This window comes from Rhinolophus sinicus, linkage group LG07, assembly GCF_036562045.2.
Source record: "Rhinolophus sinicus isolate RSC01 linkage group LG07, ASM3656204v1, whole genome shotgun sequence".
Taxonomy (NCBI): Eukaryota; Metazoa; Chordata; class Mammalia; order Chiroptera; family Rhinolophidae; genus Rhinolophus; species Rhinolophus sinicus.
In genome coordinates this window covers 79,138,549-79,158,989 of record NC_133757.1, presented here as the reverse complement: position 1 = coordinate 79,158,989, position 20,441 = coordinate 79,138,549, and the positions used below count along the sequence as shown (strand labels likewise).

The 20,441-nt window shown below is 54.4% G+C and overlaps 1 protein-coding gene across 3 annotated transcripts; it reads left to right on the top strand.

The window, feature by feature from the left end:
- Positions 1-273: 273 nt before the first annotated feature.
- MAP1S (microtubule associated protein 1S) lies at positions 274-13,948 on the top strand. 3 transcript variants are annotated; one of them, XM_074337922.1, is made up of 8 exons: positions 283-429; positions 896-1,035; positions 1,713-1,814; positions 3,226-3,308; positions 4,122-4,262; positions 4,897-7,255; positions 12,632-12,867; positions 13,704-13,948. In XM_074337922.1, the coding sequence occupies exons 1-8, from the start codon at positions 380-382 to the stop codon at positions 13,857-13,859; spliced, it is 3,267 nt and encodes a 1,088-aa protein (XP_074194023.1). In that variant the 5' UTR covers positions 283-379; the 3' UTR covers positions 13,860-13,948. The 3 variants fall into 3 exon arrangements, with proteins under 3 accessions (XP_074194024.1, XP_074194023.1, XP_019592536.2); XM_074337923.1 differs by lacking the exon at positions 896-1,035 and having other exon boundaries at positions 274-429; XM_019736977.2 differs by lacking the exon at positions 283-429 and having other exon boundaries at positions 535-1,035.
- The last annotated feature ends 6,493 nt before the right edge of the window (positions 13,949-20,441 follow it).

Genomic DNA, 20,441 nt, shown 5'->3' with positions numbered 1-20,441 from the left:
TGTGATGTGATGTGAGGTGAGTTCCCAGAAGGCAGGGATTCAGATTGGCATGTGGTAGGCATACAGTCAAAGCTTGTTGGATGGACGGATGGATGGACGGATGGATGATCATTAGAGAGAGAAGCCCAAAGCAAGACCCAAGAGTCCACCAACCCAGACCTCAAAAGGCCAAGAGGGCGCAGATAACCGGAGGGAGGGGGACTTCCGGGTGGGGTCTTCAGCGTTTCCGGTGCGGCCCCTTTAAGGGGCAGGGGCAGCGGGGGCGGGGCCAGAGGGGCGGGTGCTCCTAGCGTCAGGGCGGTGCGAAGATGGCGGCGGCGGCGGCAGTGCCCCGGGTGGCTGAGGCGCCAAGCTCCTTGCTACTCGTGGTGGGAGGCGAATGCGGGTGCCCGGGGCTGCTGGCCTATGTATTGGAGGAGCTCGAACGAGGTCAGGCCGGGGCGGGGGAGCGGGACCAGGAGTAGAGAGGCGAGGGGTGGGACGGCCGAGCCAGGGATGGGGGATGGGGCGGGGGCCCGGAGGGTGTGGCGGCCAGACCGTGCTGGGGGTGGGGGACGGACGGTTGGATCCTAGGGGCTGGGGCCGGGACATCGGGCGGAGGATGGCGGGATCCAGGAGGCCAGGGCCGGGCGGCTGGGCCAGGGGTTTAGGCGGCGTGATCCAGGGGCCCGGGGCTCGGTTCCCCTCACCGTTAGGCGCACGGCGCGGGGGGAGGCTGTGGACGTCTGGGCCCGAGCTGGGTTGCTCAGCCCCAACCCGGGTGCAGTCCGAGAAGCGGACTCGGCCCCGGCTTTGGGACCCGCGCGATTGGGCAACACGGGCGACTACAACGCTTCCCGCCCGCCGGGCCTGCCCAGAGGAGGGCGGGTCGCCTCGATTCCCCGGGTCTTAGCAGCCTGGATGTCCTGGAGGGAGGAGCAGGGATGAGGAGGCCGGGCCTGGAGCCCCAGGGCCCACTTTCCGTGGCACCACAAGTTGCTGCTAATTGGAGTGTGGGCGAGTGCGGCCTACTCAAGAGATTTGGCACCTGGGGAGGTGAGTCATAGGTGCACCTGCAAGGTTCACTTCACCTGCAGCTACTTGGCACGGTGGGACCCGCTTGCGTGGTGCACCACACACCGTGGTTGGAGGGCATTCATCTCTCCAATTGGCAGGGCCTGGGGTCCGTGGCCTGTCAAATGGGGGCAGCACACACCTCTCTTCATCTGCTTGGGGAATGTTCCCCTGCAGGGCACAGGGTGGGGACGATTGGCAGGCTGAGCCCTGCTGTCACAGGGCTAAATGGTCTGGTCGGGATAGACCCAAGATGAGTGCGGAGATGGAACGAATTTTTAGCTCAAACAGTGTCAGGAGTGCTCAGATGGATGCAAAGGACAGAGGACCTGAAGGGTGGGGAGGTGTGGGAAGGGTTGAACAGTGGGAACAACTGGGCCAAAGCCCAGAGGTGGGAATACGCCTAGCAGTAGAGAAGAGCAGTGAGACCCATGGTGGGGTGAGGCAGATGCTGGGGGGGGCCAGATGACCGTTCAGGTGGGGGCTTTCTTGCTGATGTCCTGAATCTTCTCTGTAAAATGCCAAGTTACACTTTGGGGTCCTCAGTGCAGCTGCCGTGAGCCCGTAGGGGCCATGAGGTGGTTCCGAGTTTCCAGGCCGTCACTGCAGCTTGAGGGGAGGGGGCTGATTTCCCACCTCACTTCCCCTACCCCCACCAGGCATCCGGTCCTGGGACATTGACCCTGGCATCTGCAGCCTGGATGAGCAGCTCAAGGTCTTCGTGTCCCGGCACTCGGCCACCTTCTCCAGCATTGTGAAAGGTGAGGCTGGGGACCCTGTGTGCCCCAGCTGCTCCCCTTCTATGTTCACGGGGCAAGTGTTCTCTGAGTGTCTAAACAATAGCAGTAATCACCTGAGCTCTGCCCTGTGCAGAGCAGGTGTAGGCCCTGAGCCACTGCTGTCTCAACAGCCTATGAGGCAGGAACTTGTGTTTTTATCCCCCTTTGACAGATGAGGCAGCTGAGGTGTAGGGGACAGGGAGACCTCCAATGAGGGGGCTTTTTGGAGGAGAAGCAGCTGGGGCTGCTGTATCAGGTGGAGGGAAGGGCGCAGGCAAAGGGACAGGACATTTGGAAAGTGAGAGGCTGCTGGGTGGGCTTAGAGGGTGGAGTATGGGCCTTGTGTGACAGAATGTGTCTGGTTAGTAGCTATGACTCCTGCACACGGTCGGGTACACAGCAGGTACTCAGTAGTTGGGGAGCTGAGAAAGGAGTAAGATCGAGGAGAAAGTTGGGATGCCTGGGCCAGCTTCACATAGCCTGTGGCTCCCTGGGGATTCTGGGGTGACCTGGGGTGAACAGAGCAGCTGCTGGGTGGAACCCGGCTATCGCCTGTAGCCCCCCTTGCCTCAGCCAGCCCTTTGAGTCACGTCCAGGCTGCTGCAGGAGGGGAAGGAAGTGACCATCGCCTCATTGTCCAAGCAGTTCCAGGTGGCTTCCTGACCTCTTACAGGATGGGGGCGGGGCTGGAAATCCCACATCAGCCTTGTGTGACCTCCATGGCCACTTCCCCTCTTTGTGCCTTGGTTTCCCCACCTGAATTGGGCAATATCTGGGTGTGTGATAAGAAACACGTGATAAACTGCTAAAGGTTGACTGGAGCTAGAATATCCTTCCCTCTCCGGCCTTGGGACCTGGGTCTCCATATTCAAAACACATCTGGGCTCCGAAGGACAGACCCGGGTTGGCATCCCAGAATCAACGCTACTCCCCTCTTGTGGCCCATAAGGCCTCCCCACCGTCAGCTCCTTGCTCCAGCCTCTCCCCCCCCCCCCCCGCCACTTCCCCATCTTCCCACAGTCCTGCCTCAGGGCCCATGTTCCCTCATTGGTCCTCCTTGGGCTTAGACTCCTTGCCTATAAAATGTGGATGGTGATGACATCTCCCACAGGGCTGATAGCTGTGAATTGGGCCCCACAAGTGGTGGTGGCCTTGTTGTAACCGCTGTTTCCAGTGCGAGGCCTGCCAAGGCAAGCTTCCTGTTCTTGCCTCATCCTGACCTGTGGCACTACCATGTGGGCCGGCTCTGCCTTGCTGGGGTTCCCGGGAAATGGATGCCGGAGGGGCTTGTGGCTGCCTGCGGTCACATAGGGAGGAAAGGTTCAACCTGGGGACCGCCTGACCCCGCGCACATGGCCCAGCCCCAAACTCACAGGGTCTGATTCCCCCACAGGTCAGCGTAGCCTGCACCACCGCGGAGATTCCCTGGATACCCTGGTCCTCCTGAACCCATCAGACAAGTCGCTGTGTGACGAGGTAGGGACTAGTCAGCTCCCGGAGGGAGCGGGCTGCAGGGATCTGCGCATGTCCCATCCTGATCTCTGTCCCTAACTTCCAGCCTGAAAATCCTTCTGGGCACTCAGCAGCAGTACCCTCTCCTCCAGGAAGCCTCCCCAACCCCCCATGGCTCCAGCCTCAATTTATTCCTTCCTCAGGGGTGATGATGAGAGCAGGTAGGATCAGAAAGGCTGGAGTCTGGGAGGAAAGAATGGGATAGGGAAGGTGTGGAAGTGGGAAGGCAGGACCCAACTGATTGCATTTTGTGCATTCCCTCAGTCTGGGCCCCAGTTGTTTGAATTGACTTCTTAATACTTCTAGCTCGGGGACGTCTGCATCCTTCTTCCAATTATGTATGAGAAAAATGAACAAGAGCCCCAGGGCACCCTCTAGAGACCCTTATACAGGTTAATTTCTCTAATCAAAAATCCTCTCAAGGGGCTCAAAGGAGATAGCCAGAGACAGATCCCCTCTTCCCCCGGCACTGGGGCTGCACCGTAGGGAGAAGTGGGCTTGAGGGAGCCCTGAAACTGTATGGAGGGCTTCCAGGAGGAGGGGCCCTGGAGCCAGGCTTTATAGGATGAGCAGGAGTTGGGGGAAGTGTGGGAGCAGGGCCCAGCAGCAGGCCCGTGCGCTACCTTCCCAGCTTCTAGTCAAACACTGGCCTGGCTGCGGGGTAGGGACTTGAGTGGGGTGATTATCCATAGATTTGGGGTTGGAGGCCACCCCAAAGGGGGTGCTAGATATGTCACCGTACAGAATAGGGCCTTTAACAGTTTCCTCCTCCCTCAGCTCCGAAACCTTCTGTTGGACCCTGCCCCTCATAAGTTACTGGTGCTGTCCGGGCCCTGCCTGGAGGAAACAGGGGAGCTGCTGCTCCAGACAGGGGGCTTCTCCCCCTGCCACTTCCTGCAGGTCCTGGGGGACAAAGAGGTAAGCTGCCCCCTCCCCATTCTGCTTCCCTGGCTCTGAATCCTGGTTCTGTGGCTCCGGTAACCTGCTGTCCCCCTGAGCCCCATCCCCTGCTCCTCTGTGAAAAGGTGGTGGTAGACACATTTTCTTCCCGTTGTCAGGGCCCAGTCCCATCACCCACTATAGTGTGTGGTTCAGGCTGGGCCTGTGGATCAGCAGATACCCCCGAGCCCTCAAGGGGCACGCCAGATTCTAGGTCCCAGCTGGGATGGAGCTAGACAGCGTTCCTTCTGGAGCCCTTAGTCTGGATAGGGCAGATGAGTAAAACCTTTGGAAACCGCGTGTTCCTGTTGTAGTGAGTGATGTGATGATGGTGAGAGAAGAGCCAGGAAGGGGATGGGAAGGCTTCCCTGGAGGGAGCTGGGCCCTAAGAGGAGGGAACAGCAAGTGTCCTGTGGCAGGGAGAGTGAGAGAAGGAGGGAGGGAGAGAGCAGGGGAGGCAGGACCTGGGGGAGAGCTGAGTTTTTGTCCTGCGGGTGACAAGGGACCCTCCCAGCCACAGGAGGCAAGATACAGAGTGTTCTTACCCCGTCTTCCCACGGGACTAGGTGTTGCCTGGCTCTAGGTGGCCCGTAACCATTTTCCCTTTCTACAGATCCGGGATCTCCTGGCTTCTGCATCCCCACCTGCTGACCCACCCAAGCTCACCATCACCTGCCCAACTTTCGGTGACTGGACCCAGCTGGCACCTGAGGTACCTGGCCTCCAGGACAGGCTCCAGCTGCGGCTGAACCCGCCAGTGCAGCGGCCAGCCTCTGAGGGCTTGCGTGAGTTCTTGGAGTATGTGGCCGAGTCGCTGGAGCTGCCGTCCCCCTTTGAGCTGCTTGAGCCACCAGCATCTGTGGGCTTCCTCAGGCTTGCCCGGCCCTGCTGCTACATCTTCCCCGGCGGCCTTGGAGATGCCGCCTTCTTTGCTGTCAATGGGTTCACCATGCTGGTCAACGGTGGCTCAAACCCCAAGTCGACCTTCTGGAAGCTGGTGCGGCACCTGGACCGGGTGGACGCTGTACTTGTGACGCATGCTGGCGCTGACAGCCTCCCAGGCTTCAACAGTCTGCTGCAGCGCAAGCTCGCCGAGCGTGAGGAGGCCGCAGCCGCTGGGGGCTCCGAGGATGACAGACTGCGCAGGCTCGTCTCACCCAGCCTGGGCGTCGTCTTCCTCAATGCCCAGGAGGCTGCCTCGCGTCTGGTGCGTGGCGAGGACGAGGCGGAGCTGACCCGGAGCCTCCTGGCACGGCTGGGCATTGCGCCCCTGCCGCTGAGCCGAGGGCTGCTGCCGGCCGAGCCCACGGTGCTCTTCCAGAAGATGGGAGTCGGCCGGCTGGACATGTACGTGCTGCACCCGCCCGCGGCCGGTGCCGAGGGCACGCTGGCCTCCGTGTGCGCCCTGCTGGTGTGGCACCCTGCGGGCCCCACTGAGAAGGTAGTGCGTGTGCTGTTTCCTGGCTGCACACCGCCTGCCCGTCTCCTGGATGGCCTGGTCCGCCTGCAGCACTTGGGGTTCTTGCGGGAGCCTGTGGTGACCCCCCAAGATCTGGCAGGGCCTAAGCGTGCCGAGAGCAAGGAAAGCGTGGGCTCCCGGAACAGCTCGAGGAGAGAGGGCCGGACTACAGTGCCTGCCAGGCCTGCCCAGGAGCGTCCTGTGGTGGCCCGGAAGGAGCCGTCACGGGCCGAGGCCCCTCGCAGGGCTGAGAGAGAAGCTAGGCCCCCTCGAGAGGTGAAGAAGGACCCCAAGTCGAGTATGCCTCAGACCCAGCCCCGGGAGATGCGCCGGGCAGCCTCCACTGTGGTTAGTGGCAAGAAGCCAGGTGCCCAGGCAGCCCCCAAGCCCCGAAGAGCACCCACCACTCCCCGCCAGGTGGTTCCATCAGCGGAGAATGGGCCCCGTAGCCTCCCCAGCTTCCGGTGCAAAGAAGCCAGCCCCCCCATGGAGGCCTGCAGCTCTCCAGCCCCCCAGCTGGTGGCCACACCCAGCCAGGGGAGCAGCCTGGAGCTGGGGTTAAGCCCCGCCAGGGAGGACAGTGACAGCATGGAGGAGAAGAAGCGGGAGCAGCTGGTGTCCACTGGCACTCCCCCACCGCACAGCACCCCCTCGCCTCCTGGAGCCTGCCAAGGCTTGGCCGAGGGCAGCAGGCAGCTGTCACTGAGCCCGCTGAGGGGTGGGGAGCCCGGGCCTGATGTCTCCCCCACAGTGACCACACCCTCCCTGCCCGCGGAGGTGGGCTCCCCACACTCCACAGAGGTGGATGAGTCCCTGTCCGTCTCCTTTGAGCAGGTGCTGCCCCCTCCCCCTGCCCCCATGAGTGAGGCTGGGCTGAGCCTCCCACTTCGAGGCCCCCGGGTGCGGCGCTCGGCCTCCCCGCATGATGTGGACCTGTGCCTGGTGTCGCCCTGTGAGTTTGAACACCGCAAGGCTGTGCCCCTGGCGCCAGCTGCTGCGTCCCCTGGCAGCTCCAATGACAGCAGCGCCCGGTCCCAAGAGCAGGCGAGCGCTCTGGGGGCTGAGGAGACCCCACCCACATCTGTCAGCGAGTCCCTGCCCACGCTGTCTGACTCAGATCCGCTGCCTGCTGCCCCTGGCACTGCAGACTCAGATGAGGACACGGAGGGCTTTGGGGTCCCTCGCCGCCACCCACTGCCCGACCCTCTCAAGGTCCCCCCACCACTGCCTACTCCACCCAGCATCTGCATGGTCGACCCCGAGCTGCTGCCCCCAGGACAGGCCCGGCTGACAGAGGGCCTCAGCCGTACCCGGAAGTCCCTGGCCCGCCCCACTGCCAGCACTGCTGCCCCCAAAGCCACTCCAGTGACCACTGCCAAGACCAAGGGGCTGGCTGGTGGGGAGCGGACCAGTCGGCCACTCAGTGCCCGAAGTGAGCCCAGTGACAAGGGAAGTCGGGCACCCCTGTCCAGAAAGTCCTCAGTCCCCAAGACGACCACTCGGTGCCCCTCTGGTAAGTAAGTACCTGGGGGCTGGAATTCTGCAGTGGGTTACCAGCCCAAGTCTTCCTGTCCCTAATGCTGTATAGCTTTAGCCACACCTGCCACCCTCTCTGGGCCTCAGTTTCGCCTATAAAATGGAAGCTTTGGCCTCACCGTTGAAGCACTTACAATTCCAAGTTGCTCAAGCAGTGCTGTCAACAGAAGCATCCAGTGAGCCCATTTGTCACGGTGGATTTGCATGTAGCCACAGTGAATGGAAAGGAACAGGTGAAGTTAATAGTACGTTTTATGTAACTGTCGAAGTTCCTGAGAGCAGGCCCAGTTCGATGACTGGCTAGGAGGGCCCAGCATATAGTCATACTCTTGGTTTTGATGTATGAGAACAAAAGCACGTAGAGCAGGATCAGAGAAAAGGCACGGGGTGGTGGGGCAACACAGGATGGGGGACGCAACATCCCCAGGAAACCAGGCACAAGCTCCTAGAGTCCTCTCCCAGTGGAGTCACATACCACATACTTAATTCCTGAGCCACAAGCTGTGATAACACGGAAGAAGTGGACTCCCCAGGGGAGAGACCATTAGAGTCTCATCACAGGGTTTCTGTTGGGGGCTGGTCACCTTGGCACCTCTGCCTGGCTCGTAACCCAGTTCCAGACACCTCAGAAAGGGGAAAGTGGTTCCAGCCTAAGCCACATTGCTGTGTGGACGGTGTAGGCTTGGAGATCCACTCTTATTGTGGGAGCGATTCTCAAATATCGGTTCCCAAATGTCAGCCCCAGGCCAGAGCGCTGGGGACAGGAGATAGCGCCCACACTGTCTGACTGGGATCCCCTGCCTGCCACCTGTGGCTGTCCTTAGGATGGCAGTCTGGGCCTGCTTTGCTAACATTTTTGTCCAGTTTTCCTTAATTGTGATGAAATGTACCACCTTAGCCATTTTAAGTGTCCGGTTGGTTCAGTGGTGTTAAGCACATTCATACTGTTGTACAACCATCGCCACCCTCCATCTGCTGCGCTCCTTTCATCTTGCAAACTGAAAGCCGTCCCCATTACACACGAATGCCTCATCCCCTTCCCTCCGCTGCTAGCAGCCTCTTTCCTATTTTCTGTCTCTATAAATCTGACTCCTCTAGGGACCTCATTCATACAAGTGGGGTCAGATAGTGGTTTGTCCTATTGTGACTGGCTTATTTCACTCAGCATAATGTCCTCATGGTTCATCCATGCTGTAGCAGGTGTCAGAGTTTCCTTCCTTTTTAAGGCTGAATAATGTTCCATTGTATGGATGGGCCACATTTTGTTTATTCATCCGTCCATGGACACCTGGGTTGCCTCTACCTTTTGGCGGCTGTAAATCACGCTGCTGTGAACATCTCTTCAAGACCCTGCTTTCAATTCTTTCGATAAATACATAGAAGTGGAATTGCTGGATCATGTGGTAATTCTGTATTTAATTTGTTGAGGCCCCTCCGTACTGTTTCCACGACAGCTGCCCCATTGTACACGTTCCCACCAGCAGCGCATAGGGGTTCCAGTTTCTCCACATGCTCACCAAGACTTATGTTCTGTTGTTTTTGAGAGGAACCATCCTGATGGGTTTGAAGTGGTATCTTGTGGTTTTGAATCGCATTTCCCTGATTAGTGATGTTGAGCATCTTGTCATCTGTTTGTTGGCCGTTTATGTCGTCTTTGGAGAAAGACTACAAAGTCGACTTAAATCCTTTGCCTATTTTTGAATTGGGTTGTTTGTCTTTTTGTTGTTAGGTTGTGAGAGTTCTCTGTATTCTGGATGTGACTCCCTTACCAGATACATGATTTGCAATATTTTCTCCCGTTCTATGGGTTGCCTTTTTACTCTGTTGATAATGTCCTCTGATGCACAAAGTTTTTGCTTTTTTTAAACAAAGTCCAGTTTGTCGTTTTTCTTTTGTTGCCTATGGTTTTGATGTCATATCCAAGAAATTGCCAAATCTATTGTCAGGAAGCTTTTGCCTCATGTTTTCTTCTAAAAGTTTTATAATTTTAGTTGTTATATTTTGCTCTTTGGCTTAACTTAACTCAATTTTGAGTTAATTTTTTAATATGGTGCTAAATAACAGTTCAACTTCATTGTTTTGCATGTGGATATCCAGGTTTCCCAACACCATTTGTTGGAAAAGACTGTCTTTTTCACCACATGGTGGCATTGAATGGTCTTGGCACCTTTGTCAAAAACCATTTGAATATATATGTGAGGGTTTATTTCTGGGCTCTTTATTCCATTGATCATTTTTGATCTTACTCTTTTGAGTCTTCTCTCTTATTTTCTTTATCTAGCTAAAGATTTGTCAATTTTGTTAATCTTTTCAAAGAATCAACTTTGGGTTTCATTGCTTTTCTTCTGTGTTGTTTTCCCATTCTCTGTTTTATTGATCGCTGCTCTAATCTTTATTTCTTTTCTTTTGCTAGCTTTACATTTACTTTTCTTCTTCTTTTTTAGTTCCTTAAGGTGTACAGTTAGGTTGTTAATTTGAGATCTTCTTTTTTAATGTAAGCTTTTTAAATACAAGTTTATAACTACAAACTTCCCCTTTAGCAGTGCTTTCTCTCAGATTCTGTCTTTGCTTTTAACAGTTGGATTATAGTGTAGGTCTCTGGGTTCATCTTACTTGTACTTCATTAAGCTTCTTGGATGTTTATATTCATGTCTTTCATCAAATATGGGAAATCTGGAGCTATTATTTTTTTAAATAATTTTTCTGCCCCTTTCTCTCTTTTCTTGCTGGGAATCCTACAATATGTATGTTGGTGGTGGTCAACAGGTTCCTTAGACTCTGTGTTCACTTTCTTTAATTTTTTTTCTTTCTGTTCCCCAGACTTAGTATTATTTCCATTGTCCTATCATCAATTTCACTGATTCTACTGCCTGTCAAATCTTGAACTAAATCCCTCAAGTAAATGCTTCATTTCAGTTATTGTACTTTCTCAGCTGCGGAATTTCTCTTTAGTTTGTTTTTATGTTTTCTATCTCCTTATTGATTTTCTGTTTTGTTCATACATTGTTTTCTTGATTTTCTCCATGTCTTCCTTTAATACTTTGAGGATCTTTCAGACAGTTTGTTTTGAAGACTTAGTAAGCCCACCATTTGTTCTTTGTCAGGGAAGGTTTTTGTTGACTTGTTTTTCCTTTGAATGGTCCATATTTTCCTGTTCCTTTATGTGCCTTGGGATTTTTTTAAAACTGGACGTTTAAATGTAATAATGGGGTAACTCTGGAGATCCAATTTTTCCCCTTCCCCAAGGTTCGCTGTGGCTTTTTTTGTGTGTTTAATTATCGTGGACTGTCTGTATGCCAGAGGTGGGTCTGAGGTGTTCTCTGTCTTTTCTCAGCTCTTGTCTAAGTTCCCCTGTACATGTAGTTGCTTTTGAATATCTTGGTCCTTAAAGATCTGGCTCCCAGAAGGGGAGAAAAAAGAAGAAGAAATGTGCAGTCCTTTAAATGCCAGTAAGTCCCTTCAACTTGAGGGGGAGAGGCTGCAATACAATTGCCCTCCAAGTGAGGAGAGGGATTCCTGGTTCTTCCTACTGCCCCATCCTCCCAGAATCCTCCTGCTGTGTTAACTCTTTCCTGCATACTACTATGTCAAGATTCTTCAACATGTCATCAACATAAAAAAAATCAGTAGATAGTTCCCCTTCTTTTTTCCACCCTAAGTTTTGGAAACCTGGTGTGTGTTTGACACTCCCAGCTCCTGTGGGCTCACACGCGCCATGTTACGGTGCTAGGTGGCCACTGCATTGGTTAGCGCAGGCCTAGACTTACCTGGCGAGAAAGCAGTGACAACAACAGTAATAATAATTGTAGCTCATAGTTACTGAGCACTTGCTTGTGGGCTGGGCCCTGTTCCAGTGCCCAGGATAGTCCTGCCCTGCAGGAGCTGTGGGTGTCTCTGGCGTCTCTCCCCACATGGCCTTCCCTTGGCTCCTGGCCACCCTGGTCTCTCGAGTCTCTGAGCCTCAGCACCCACTGAACTACCACCTCATGTCCTTCTTGGGCAGGTTCCAAGGGAGGCCCCTGGTGGGCCCATGACCTTTAGCAGGTTAGGAGTTCCCAGCACAGTGGCAGGGAGAGGGTGGTCCCCCAGGGCCCTTGGTAAAGGCTAGCACCTGGATGCTGGGGTCATCTGAGGCTCTGTCTGCCAGGGAGTTTGGTCTCTTTGCAGAGGCCACAGTTTTGGCCATTCAGAGTTCCGACTCTGCATTGCTATGTCAGCAAACTGTCTTAAAGGGCCAGAGGGTAAACTTTTTTTTGTTCTTTTTGCAGGTGGGACAGTCTCTGTCCCACACTCAGCTTGGCCTTTGTAGCACAAAAGCATCTCAGTAAGCAGCTGATTATTCCAGTAAAACTGTCTTTACAAAAGTAGGTGGTTTCATTTTTGCCTGTGGGTCATAGCTTGCCGGCCCTTCTTCTACCCGTCCTCCTACCCACAGTTCCCCTTGTCTTCTCCTTGCCCTTCCTCCTCTGCCGCTCCTGTCTCCCTTGCGTTTTCCATAGTCACAGTGGCTTTCTCTTCCTGAGGCTCCAAGCAGGATCCTCACCACCACGGTCCCCAGTTTCAAGTGAGGGAACACCGGAATGAATGAAACTAGGGCATTCTGCAAATGCCCCCGCAGCCCTCTGGGCCCACACCCTGAGCTGGGCAATGTTTATGATCATAAGCCGTGAGGCATCTGGTAGGTTTCCTGTGCCCAAAACCTCCGTGAGGTGGTTATGAGTTCACTCACCCCGGAATGGTGGCCTTGTCCCCCTTGCACAGGCTCTGGGTTCAGGGTCATGTATGAGGCCCCAAGTACAGCTGCCCCAGCTCCATCCAGGCCGCCCCATCCCGAGTTTCCCTTTTGTAACTCCATGCCTCCCATACCACCTCTGGCTCTCCATCGCCTTCGTAGGCAGGGATTTTTGTCTATCTGTCGCTATCATGTCCCCAGGGTCTGGTGCCTGGGAGGTCTCAATAAGTATTCCTTGAGTAATTGAACAGATGGATGCTGCAGTAGCAGCAGAGCATTTCAAGTACCAGCTGCTTTCAGGACTCAAGTGTCAAAAACCCCTTCTTCCAGGAAGACCTCCGTGATTGTCCCCTCCTTCTGGCCCTGAGGATGTCTGTGCCTAGGGACTGGCCAGGGAGGGTCTAGGAATGAGGAGGTGGCCAGGGGTATTTGCAGAGTTCATTACATAACTGTCTGTGCCAGGGAGGGCTTGTCACCCAATCATAAAACAGACTAAGCTTCATGCTGAGAAGGGAGCCACTCAGAGGTGCAGGTAGAGCTGGGAGCCTTGTCCCAGGCTCTTAGTCTCAGCCTCTTCCCAGTCCCAGGAGTTCACACTGACCTCATCCTTCTTATCCACAGGGTCAGCTGGCAGCCGGCCAGGTGGGTTGGAGGCCTCACCTGGCTCCCCTGTCTACCTTGACCTGGCCTACCTGCCCAGTGGGGGCAGCGCCTGCCTGGTGGATGAGGAATTCTTCCGGAGGGTGCGCGCGCTCTGCTACGTCATCAGCGGCCAGGGCCAGCACAAGGAAGAGGGCATGCGGGCTGTCCTGGATGCATTGCTGGCTGGCAAGCAGCAGTGGGACCGTGACCTCCAGGTGTGTGACCACTCCAGGGCCTCAGGCAGTCTTGGCGCAGGATGGAGTCAGCGCCTCCTGGTGTCTTCATGTTGAACTCATACAGAGGAGGGACTGGGTCTCAGAGAAACTCAGCTGTATTTCCAAGGCTGCAAGGAAAGGAGGGCAAAGGCAGGAGTTCCCCCAGTTCTCACGATGCTGTTCCTGTCACGTCCATTTCCTCGCCCACTTGGGGCAGCCTGGGCAAGGACACAGGGTGGGGCGAATTTGCTCACCTTCCCTGAGCCCTTGCTCTTAACTGCCCGCTGTCACGTGAATTGGCCAGGAGGAACAGGTGGGGGGGGGTGGCATCTACACAGTTGAGAAAGAGGGCTGGGGTCGTCCCCAAAGGAAGCCTTGAAACAGCCTTGAAGGTTGAAGAGTGAGGCAAGTTTAGGTATAGGGAGGAGCTTCTAGGTACCTGGCTGCCCACTCAGCATGTGAGTGTGCCACCCCCTGCCTTGCACACAGCTTACAAAGCATCCGGGAGGGAGAGTCTGGGCATGGGGCACAGCGTGGGCAAAGGCCTGGAGGTGGCATCGAGCCTGGTGTGTCCAAGGAGCTCAGGGGAAGCTCAGGTGAGCCAGGAGTGGGAGATACGGAGAGGAATTCACAGAGCCGTGGCTCGTCTCCTGGATTGTAAGAGGGTCCTTTGTGTGCTGTGGGGAACAGAAAGGGACTTCAGGGACGGGCTGGCTGCTGGCTGTAGACATCCAGGTGAGAGATAAGGCAGACAGAGCACATGTGAGCTTCGGCTGCCTAGCGGCTGAGCCAAGAAGGCACCCTTCCCACTGTCTGTCTATCTGTCCCACCTGCAGGTGACTCTGATCCCCACCTTCGACTCAATGGCCATGCACGAGTGGTACGAAGAGACGCATGCCCAGCACCAGGCGCTGGGTGTCACGGTGCTGGGCAGTAACAGCACGGTGTCCATGCAGGACGAGGCTTTCCCTGCCTGCAAGGTGGAGTTCTAGTCCTGCCCGACCCCACCCCCACCCCTCAGCCCAAATCTGCCACTTTCCTGAGAGTCACTGCATCAGAAATAAACCCAGTGCTCCACTGAGCTGTGGCCTCGGTTCCTTCTGCTGACAGGAGACTTGTCGGCACTCAGGACAATCATCTCCACTGTGGGCCCCCAGGTCAGGCATGCTCTGGCCTCCATGATGCAGGAGAGGGCATGTTTCTCCAGCAGTGCTCGCTGGCCCCTGGATCTCCAGCCCACCCTGGCCACTATGCGGGGCCCGTGTTACAGGCAGAGAAGGCAGCTGCTGGGCCCTTCCATACAGACTGACCCATGGCTGAGGTGAGATTAGAACCCATCTCTGCTCTGAAGTCATCAAATAAAAGCTGCCCTCTGTTCCTGGAGAGAATCGATACTCGTGCCAGTAGAGGCACAGCTACAGGGAGATCGTAGAAGAGGAATCGGAAACCCAAAGGTTACAAACAGCAGTTTGCTGATGAGCCCCTGCCCTGATGGCTGCACGTACAGAAACTCCTAGATAAAATTTTAGATAAGATGTCATCTGTACTGGGTTGAATGGTGACCCCAAAAAACATGTCCAAGTCCTGACCCCCAAGACCTGTCAATGTGACTGGCTGTGGAAAAAGGGTCTTTGCATATGTAATTAAGTGAAGGCTCTCGAGATGAGATCCTCTTAGATTAGGGTGGCCCTAAATCCAATTACACTGTCCTTATAAGGGATAGAAGGGGAGACACAGACCCGCAGGAGAAGGCTGTGTGCAGATGGAGGCAGAGATTGGAGCGATGTGGCCATAAGCCAAGGAACCAGAGCCCCCAGAAGCTGTAAGAGGTGAGGAAGTCTCCCCTAGAACCTCCTGAAGGAACCAAGCCTACCCACCCCTGTTTTAAGCCCCCCAATTTATCTAATTTGCGACACACCACCAGCTGTCCCGAGGCGGTCAGCACTGCTCTCCTCCCTGGCCACTGTGGCTTTGTAGGATTCCGTGGTACAGAGCCTTTCCTTTGGCTGTGTCAGTCAATGAATTAGTTCGTTCAGTCTGCTGTAATGATACCACAGAGCAGGCAGCTTAAACAGCAGACACTTAATTCTCAAGGTTCTGGAGGCTGGAAGTCCAGGATCGGTGTGCCAGTGTGGTGAGGTTCGGTGTGGGCCTCTTCCTGGCTTGTACACAGCTGCCTTCTTCCTGTGTCCTCACATGGCCGGGGAGAGAGAGCAGGTTCTCCTGAGTCCCTTATAAAGGCACCAATCCCATCATGAGGGCTCTACCGTCCTGGACTCGTCGAACCCTAAGTGGCCTCCCGGAGGCCCTACCTCCTAACATCATCCCATTGGGATTTGGGCTTCAACATAGGAATTTGGGTGGGGGACACAATTCAGGCCTTAGCGGGTGGGGATCAAAGTCACAGGGCCAGTGGCAGACACGGAGATCTCTACTTCTACTTCGTGTTTAAAATTTTCATAAGCTGCGGGTGGGGGGTGGGGTCTGGGCTTCTGCCCTGAATACTAGGTGGATCTTTCCCTGCCCTTCACATTTCTGGTGTTGCTGTGTTCCTCATCACCCTCACTCAGCATCCCAGCTTGACAGAACTTTCGCCTCTGAGAACATCAGGAGACGGGAAGGGGACACAGGGCAGCCAATCAGACTGATCGGGGCTCCCACCAGGAAGCATTTCATTGCCCAAAGCAAGTCATGTGACTGCCTAATTCAGGAGCTGAGAGGCACTAGCTTCCTGAACCTGGAAGGAGGAGAATCAGAAATAGTGGTGAAAATCAACTAATGACCACTGACAAGCCATCCATGCCCCTCGCCGCCCCCCCCACACACACACACACACACTGCAAAGAGAATTTCGCCCTGGCTGGGGGTTGGCAAAGTTTCTGTGAGAAGCCAGATAGTTTTGGGGGTGTTTTTTTTCTTGGTGTTATGACCCCTGCAGTCTCTGTCCAGACCACTCAACTCGGCTGTTGTATTCCAATAAAACTTTGTAACTGACCTTTTTCCATCTGCATACTAGAATAGCTAGTAGCCTGGAGTCCCCCCACCCCCATCCATCTTCCCTTCTCTCTTTCTCCTCTCTGTCTCTTCTTCCCCCCTCTCCCCAGTCTGTCCGACAGCTGTCCAGCCCAGCCAACAAAGGAGCAGCCACTAAAAATACCCTTCCTTGCAGCAGCAGCAAAGCATCTGGGGCCCCGGGCCAGTGCAGGAGCTGGACATGCGCCCTTGGCTCACGCACCCACTCTCTGCACCACCTGCTTCCTGGCAGCTCCTCCCTGATACTCACCCTGCACCTGAGCCACGACCCAACCGCCTGGGATTTCTCAGTGTTGCTTCAACATCCAGGTCCCGCCTCCAGACCTTTGCACCAGTGGTGTCCTCTCTCCAGAATGCCACCATCCAGCCAGTCATCATTCAGCAAATGCTGACCTCACAGGGCAAACTGTCAAGAGGGGCAGCCGACACAGGAGACCACAATCCACAGGGTCGGGGTGGTGGGTGGCATGTAGCCCCAGAGGAGGCGCCCACACCGCCTCCAGGTGAGGATGCAACGACTCAAGCCAAGTTAGGGGAAGCGGGAGAGCACCCTTGTGGAGGGGCCCGCAGCAGCAGAGGAACTGAGAGGAGACATAACAAGCTCCTGAAACCGGGTGGCTGCAGGGCCCTGCAGGCCCCACTGAGCAGTTGCAAGTTCCCCTTCTTGGGGCTGAGGGTGGGGCCAAGCTGGGGAGCATTGAGAAGGCTGGGTTTGGGGCACAGCATTGGGAGATGCTGGGGAAGAGGAGGGTGTGGGGCTGGGGGGCCCGGATCCCTGGTGGGGTGTAGCCGGAACACTTTTCTGGGAAGATGTGGGCTCTTGGGAGTCAGTCATGGAAAGAGAGGGATGGCCTCTCCTGGGAAGAGCAGCACAATCACTTCTTATTTTCCAAGACTCACCTTGAGGGCCCCTCCCTGCTCTTCCTCTGATCCCATCCCCACCCCCAGCCCAGGCACACTGGCTCTTCCTGACCCACTCCCTTTAAAATGCCACCCTGTCCATCCGCTTGTGTTTCTAGTCTGTAGCCTGAGTTGCTGCTGGGACACGCCAGGCACCTGCCCACACACAGTATGTGACTTTACCTGCCTGGCACATATTAGGTGCTCAGGAAATATTGATTGTGTCTCAGCTTGGCAGCATTTCTGGGTGATTTGGGGAATGTTAACCTTTCTGGGCACCTCACCCCCCATCTCAGAAATAAGAAAATTGGCCTATGAACCTCCAGGTGAGGTGGCCTTGGGTTGTATTGGTGCTGACTGGACCCTTGAGTTTCCTTCTGTGGCCCGCTTAGCTCCAGGCACCCCAGGCAGGCCTGTTCTTCATTCTGTCCTCCCCATCTCCACAGCATCTTTTAGAATCTAAGGTCAGAGCAGGTGACAGCCTTGGCACCCACCCACCTGGGTTAAGTCCTGCCTCTGACACATCTTCACTGTGTGACTTCAGAGAGTATCTTCTTGTCCACATGCCACAGTCCCCTCACCTGTGAAACAAGAATCATCTCCTCTTTCCTCACCTTGCCCCTGGCCTGTGCTTGAGAGAGGCGAGTGTAGGGAGTAGAATGCAGTTCAGACCCCACCTGACAGGTGTGGGTGGTGCCATGGCCCCCAAGGAGCTCCCAGCCTGTGGGGGTAGGGGGCTGAGCCTGACACAATGCCCCAGCCTTGCGGAGGTCAGCCCAAACCAGGTCTTCCAGGTAGGATCTGAAAGCTAAGTAACCAGTCAGATGTGGAGCTGGGAGGAAAGAGCTCCAGGCAGTGGGAACAGCAATAGCAAAGGCCCTGGGGTGGAGCTGACTTTGTTCCACTGCAGTGACAGAGGCAGGGCTGGACTGCACAAGCCTGGAGGGCTGTGGGGAGGAGGCTGGATTCTTGACTGGGTGCTGGGCAGTGGGAGGGTTTTGAGCTGGAGAAATATGATGAGTTTCTGTTTGAAAACACCCCTTTGAGTCCCAGTTAAGCTCCTGAAGCCCCTCTCCCACTCTCCCTGCACCTGGAATGGAACAATGAAGCAAATGGAGGACTGAGGGTGGGAGGCAGGTTTCTCACTGTTGCAGTGGGAGGATACAGACAGGCAAGGGGAGGAGGCTAGAACGATCCATTTAAAATAAATTAGATGTGTGTGGAGGGGGGCAACCGGTTAGCTCAGTTGATTGAAGCGGCAGTGCTCTTAACAACAAGGTTGCTGGTTCGTTGCCCACATGGGCCAGTGTGAGCTGCGCCCTCCCCTCTGCAACTAGATTGAAACAACTACTTGACTTGGAACTGATGGACCCTGGAAAAACACACTTAAATAAAAGTTTTTAAAAAATGAAACAGATTAGATGTGGAGACATCTGCACAAACTCATGTTTAACTTAATATAGATACAGACATTTACATATGGAGATATTTATAGATCTGTGCATATACACAGGTTAGTATCCACATATATGTCTTTTCTCTGTCAGCTGCGAGTGCCTAGAAGCAGCAATACCCCAGTAAAAATGAGCACCCGTACTTCCTTAGTCTTGGTTTCTAATACCATTCTCCAATGAAAGGCACTAAGGCTGCTCCTTGGAGAAAACTCTGATTCTCGGCCTGGGATGGGAAATAGATGAGCTTGGAGCATTTCGTAGTGACAGAGGAAGTGCTAAGAGGAAAAAACCAAGGAGGTGATGGAGGCATGTCAAAGGGACATGAGAGCCTACTGAACCAGCTCCCAGCAGCCAAAGTTGAAACAATTTTAGCAAGAAAATCAATAAAGTAATATTGGATTATAACCCAAAGTATAAAATAAATGTCCATGAGTCCATACTGATATGAATAATTGAATAAAGGAGGGATAATTGATGTATTTCCCAGGCAGGGGAATCCCAGACAATGTATGCAGATGCTCTGCCCTGGAGGAAGAGAAGTGGGCCTCCTCGCCTGAGGTGTGAGCTGTCAGTAGTGACTTCCTTCCTAGAGGACAGCCAGGAAAGCGGGAAGAGAAGCTTCATAGTGCAGCCGCCTGACACACACCATCTCAGCGGGTGATCAAGGTCAACCTCAGTGTAAGTCATGTCGATGGCATGTGCCCTGGTCACAGTGTGATGAAAAGGGCACTTCACGTGTGGGGTTCTCCTCCCCAAACCCGTCACCCCAGTCCAACCATGAGAGAAACACCACACAAATTCCAGTTGTGGCAATCATATTATAATACGTGTATCAAATCAATATGTTGTACATCTTAAATTTGCACAATGTTGTATGTCAAATATATTTCAATATATATATATATATATTTTTTAATCCCAATCGCGGGCCATCCTACAAAACAATTGACCAGTTTTCCTCAAAACTATCAAGGTCATCAAAACGAAGAAAGTCTGAGAAACTGTCTCAGACTGTTTCAGAGAAGCCTAAGGAGCCATGGTAAGTAAATATTACATGGGATCCTAGGGCAGAAAAAGGACACTAGGGAAAACTGAGGAAATTTGAATAAACTATATGGACTTTAGTTAATAATAATGTCTCAATATTAGTTCAGTAATTGTGGCAAATGTACCATATTAATGTAAGATGTTAGTAACAAGGGACACTGGGTGTGAGATACACAGGAACCCGCCATACCATCTTCACAATAAGTCTGTAAATCAAAAGCTGCTCTAAAATAAAAAAGTTTATTTAAAAAAAAAAAAGTTGCCATGAAGAACAGGGATTGTCTGAGGCAGGGGTGGAGGCAACAATAGGCCCAAGTAGGAAGCAGAGGCAGCCTCCAGGCTGGACAATACTGGGCCTAGACCCAGGGTCCCTGCGGCGTACAGGAAAATGGACAAATTGGGGTGTTTCAGAGACACAGGACCAATGTGGATGATGAACGGGATAGACTCTCAGGCCCCTGGGGAGGCTGTGGAGGAGCAGGCGTCAGGGCAGGCAGATCAGCTCCAGTATTAAACTGGAGGGTTGAATGGGGTACTGGCAGACGCTGTTTAAATAAATCTCCTTTTATGAGGACCCAGGTGAGAGGGGCAGGAACCTTCAGATTTGTGACATGACAGCATCCTTGGGGATGGTTTTCCCCACCCCTGGGGCCAGATTCTGGAACTGCTCTCATAAGACCGATGACTTGCTGTGTGGTCCCCGAGGAAATTCTCGACTTCTCTGAGCCTCAGTTTCCCCATCTGTAAAATGAGGATCAGTAATGTCCCGCTCACAGGCTTGTGGAGCATCAAGCCCTGCTCTCAGTGCGGCACACGACGGGTACTCAATAAACTGATCCTCCTTTCCCCTTCCCACCGGATCTCAGGTGGATGGAGCGCCGCCTGTCTCTTTAAATTATGCAAATAACCTGCAGGTGGTGGAAGGAGGGTACGATAAAAAGGAGCCTCTCCTCCGGGTTAGCCAGTCAGCGCGCTGGGTTGGCAGAGTTTGCCGCCTACAGAGCCCTATGGCTGGCTGCGCCGACTCAGAGACCGCCCCTGCCTCGCATTGCCTTCTTGTCGTTGGGGACTCTCTCGGCCACGCCCAGGGGGCGGAGCCATCTAGCAGCCGCGCCGCAGCCGCGGAGGGAGGGGCGGGGC

What these genes read in the sequence shown, in the direction of transcription:
- MAP1S (XM_074337922.1), top strand. Translation starts at nt 380, where the DNA reads ATGCGGGTGCCCGGGGCTGCTGGCCTATGTATTGGAGGAGCTCGAACG. An exon ending in GAGATTTGGCACCTGGGGAG is followed by an intron (nt 1,036 to 1,712) that starts GTGAGTCATAGG and finishes TACCCCCACCAG; the next exon opens with GCATCCGGTCCTGGGACATT. An exon ending in GACCACTCGGTGCCCCTCTG is followed by an intron (nt 7,256 to 12,631) that starts GTAAGTAAGTAC and finishes TCTTATCCACAG; the next exon opens with GGTCAGCTGGCAGCCGGCCA.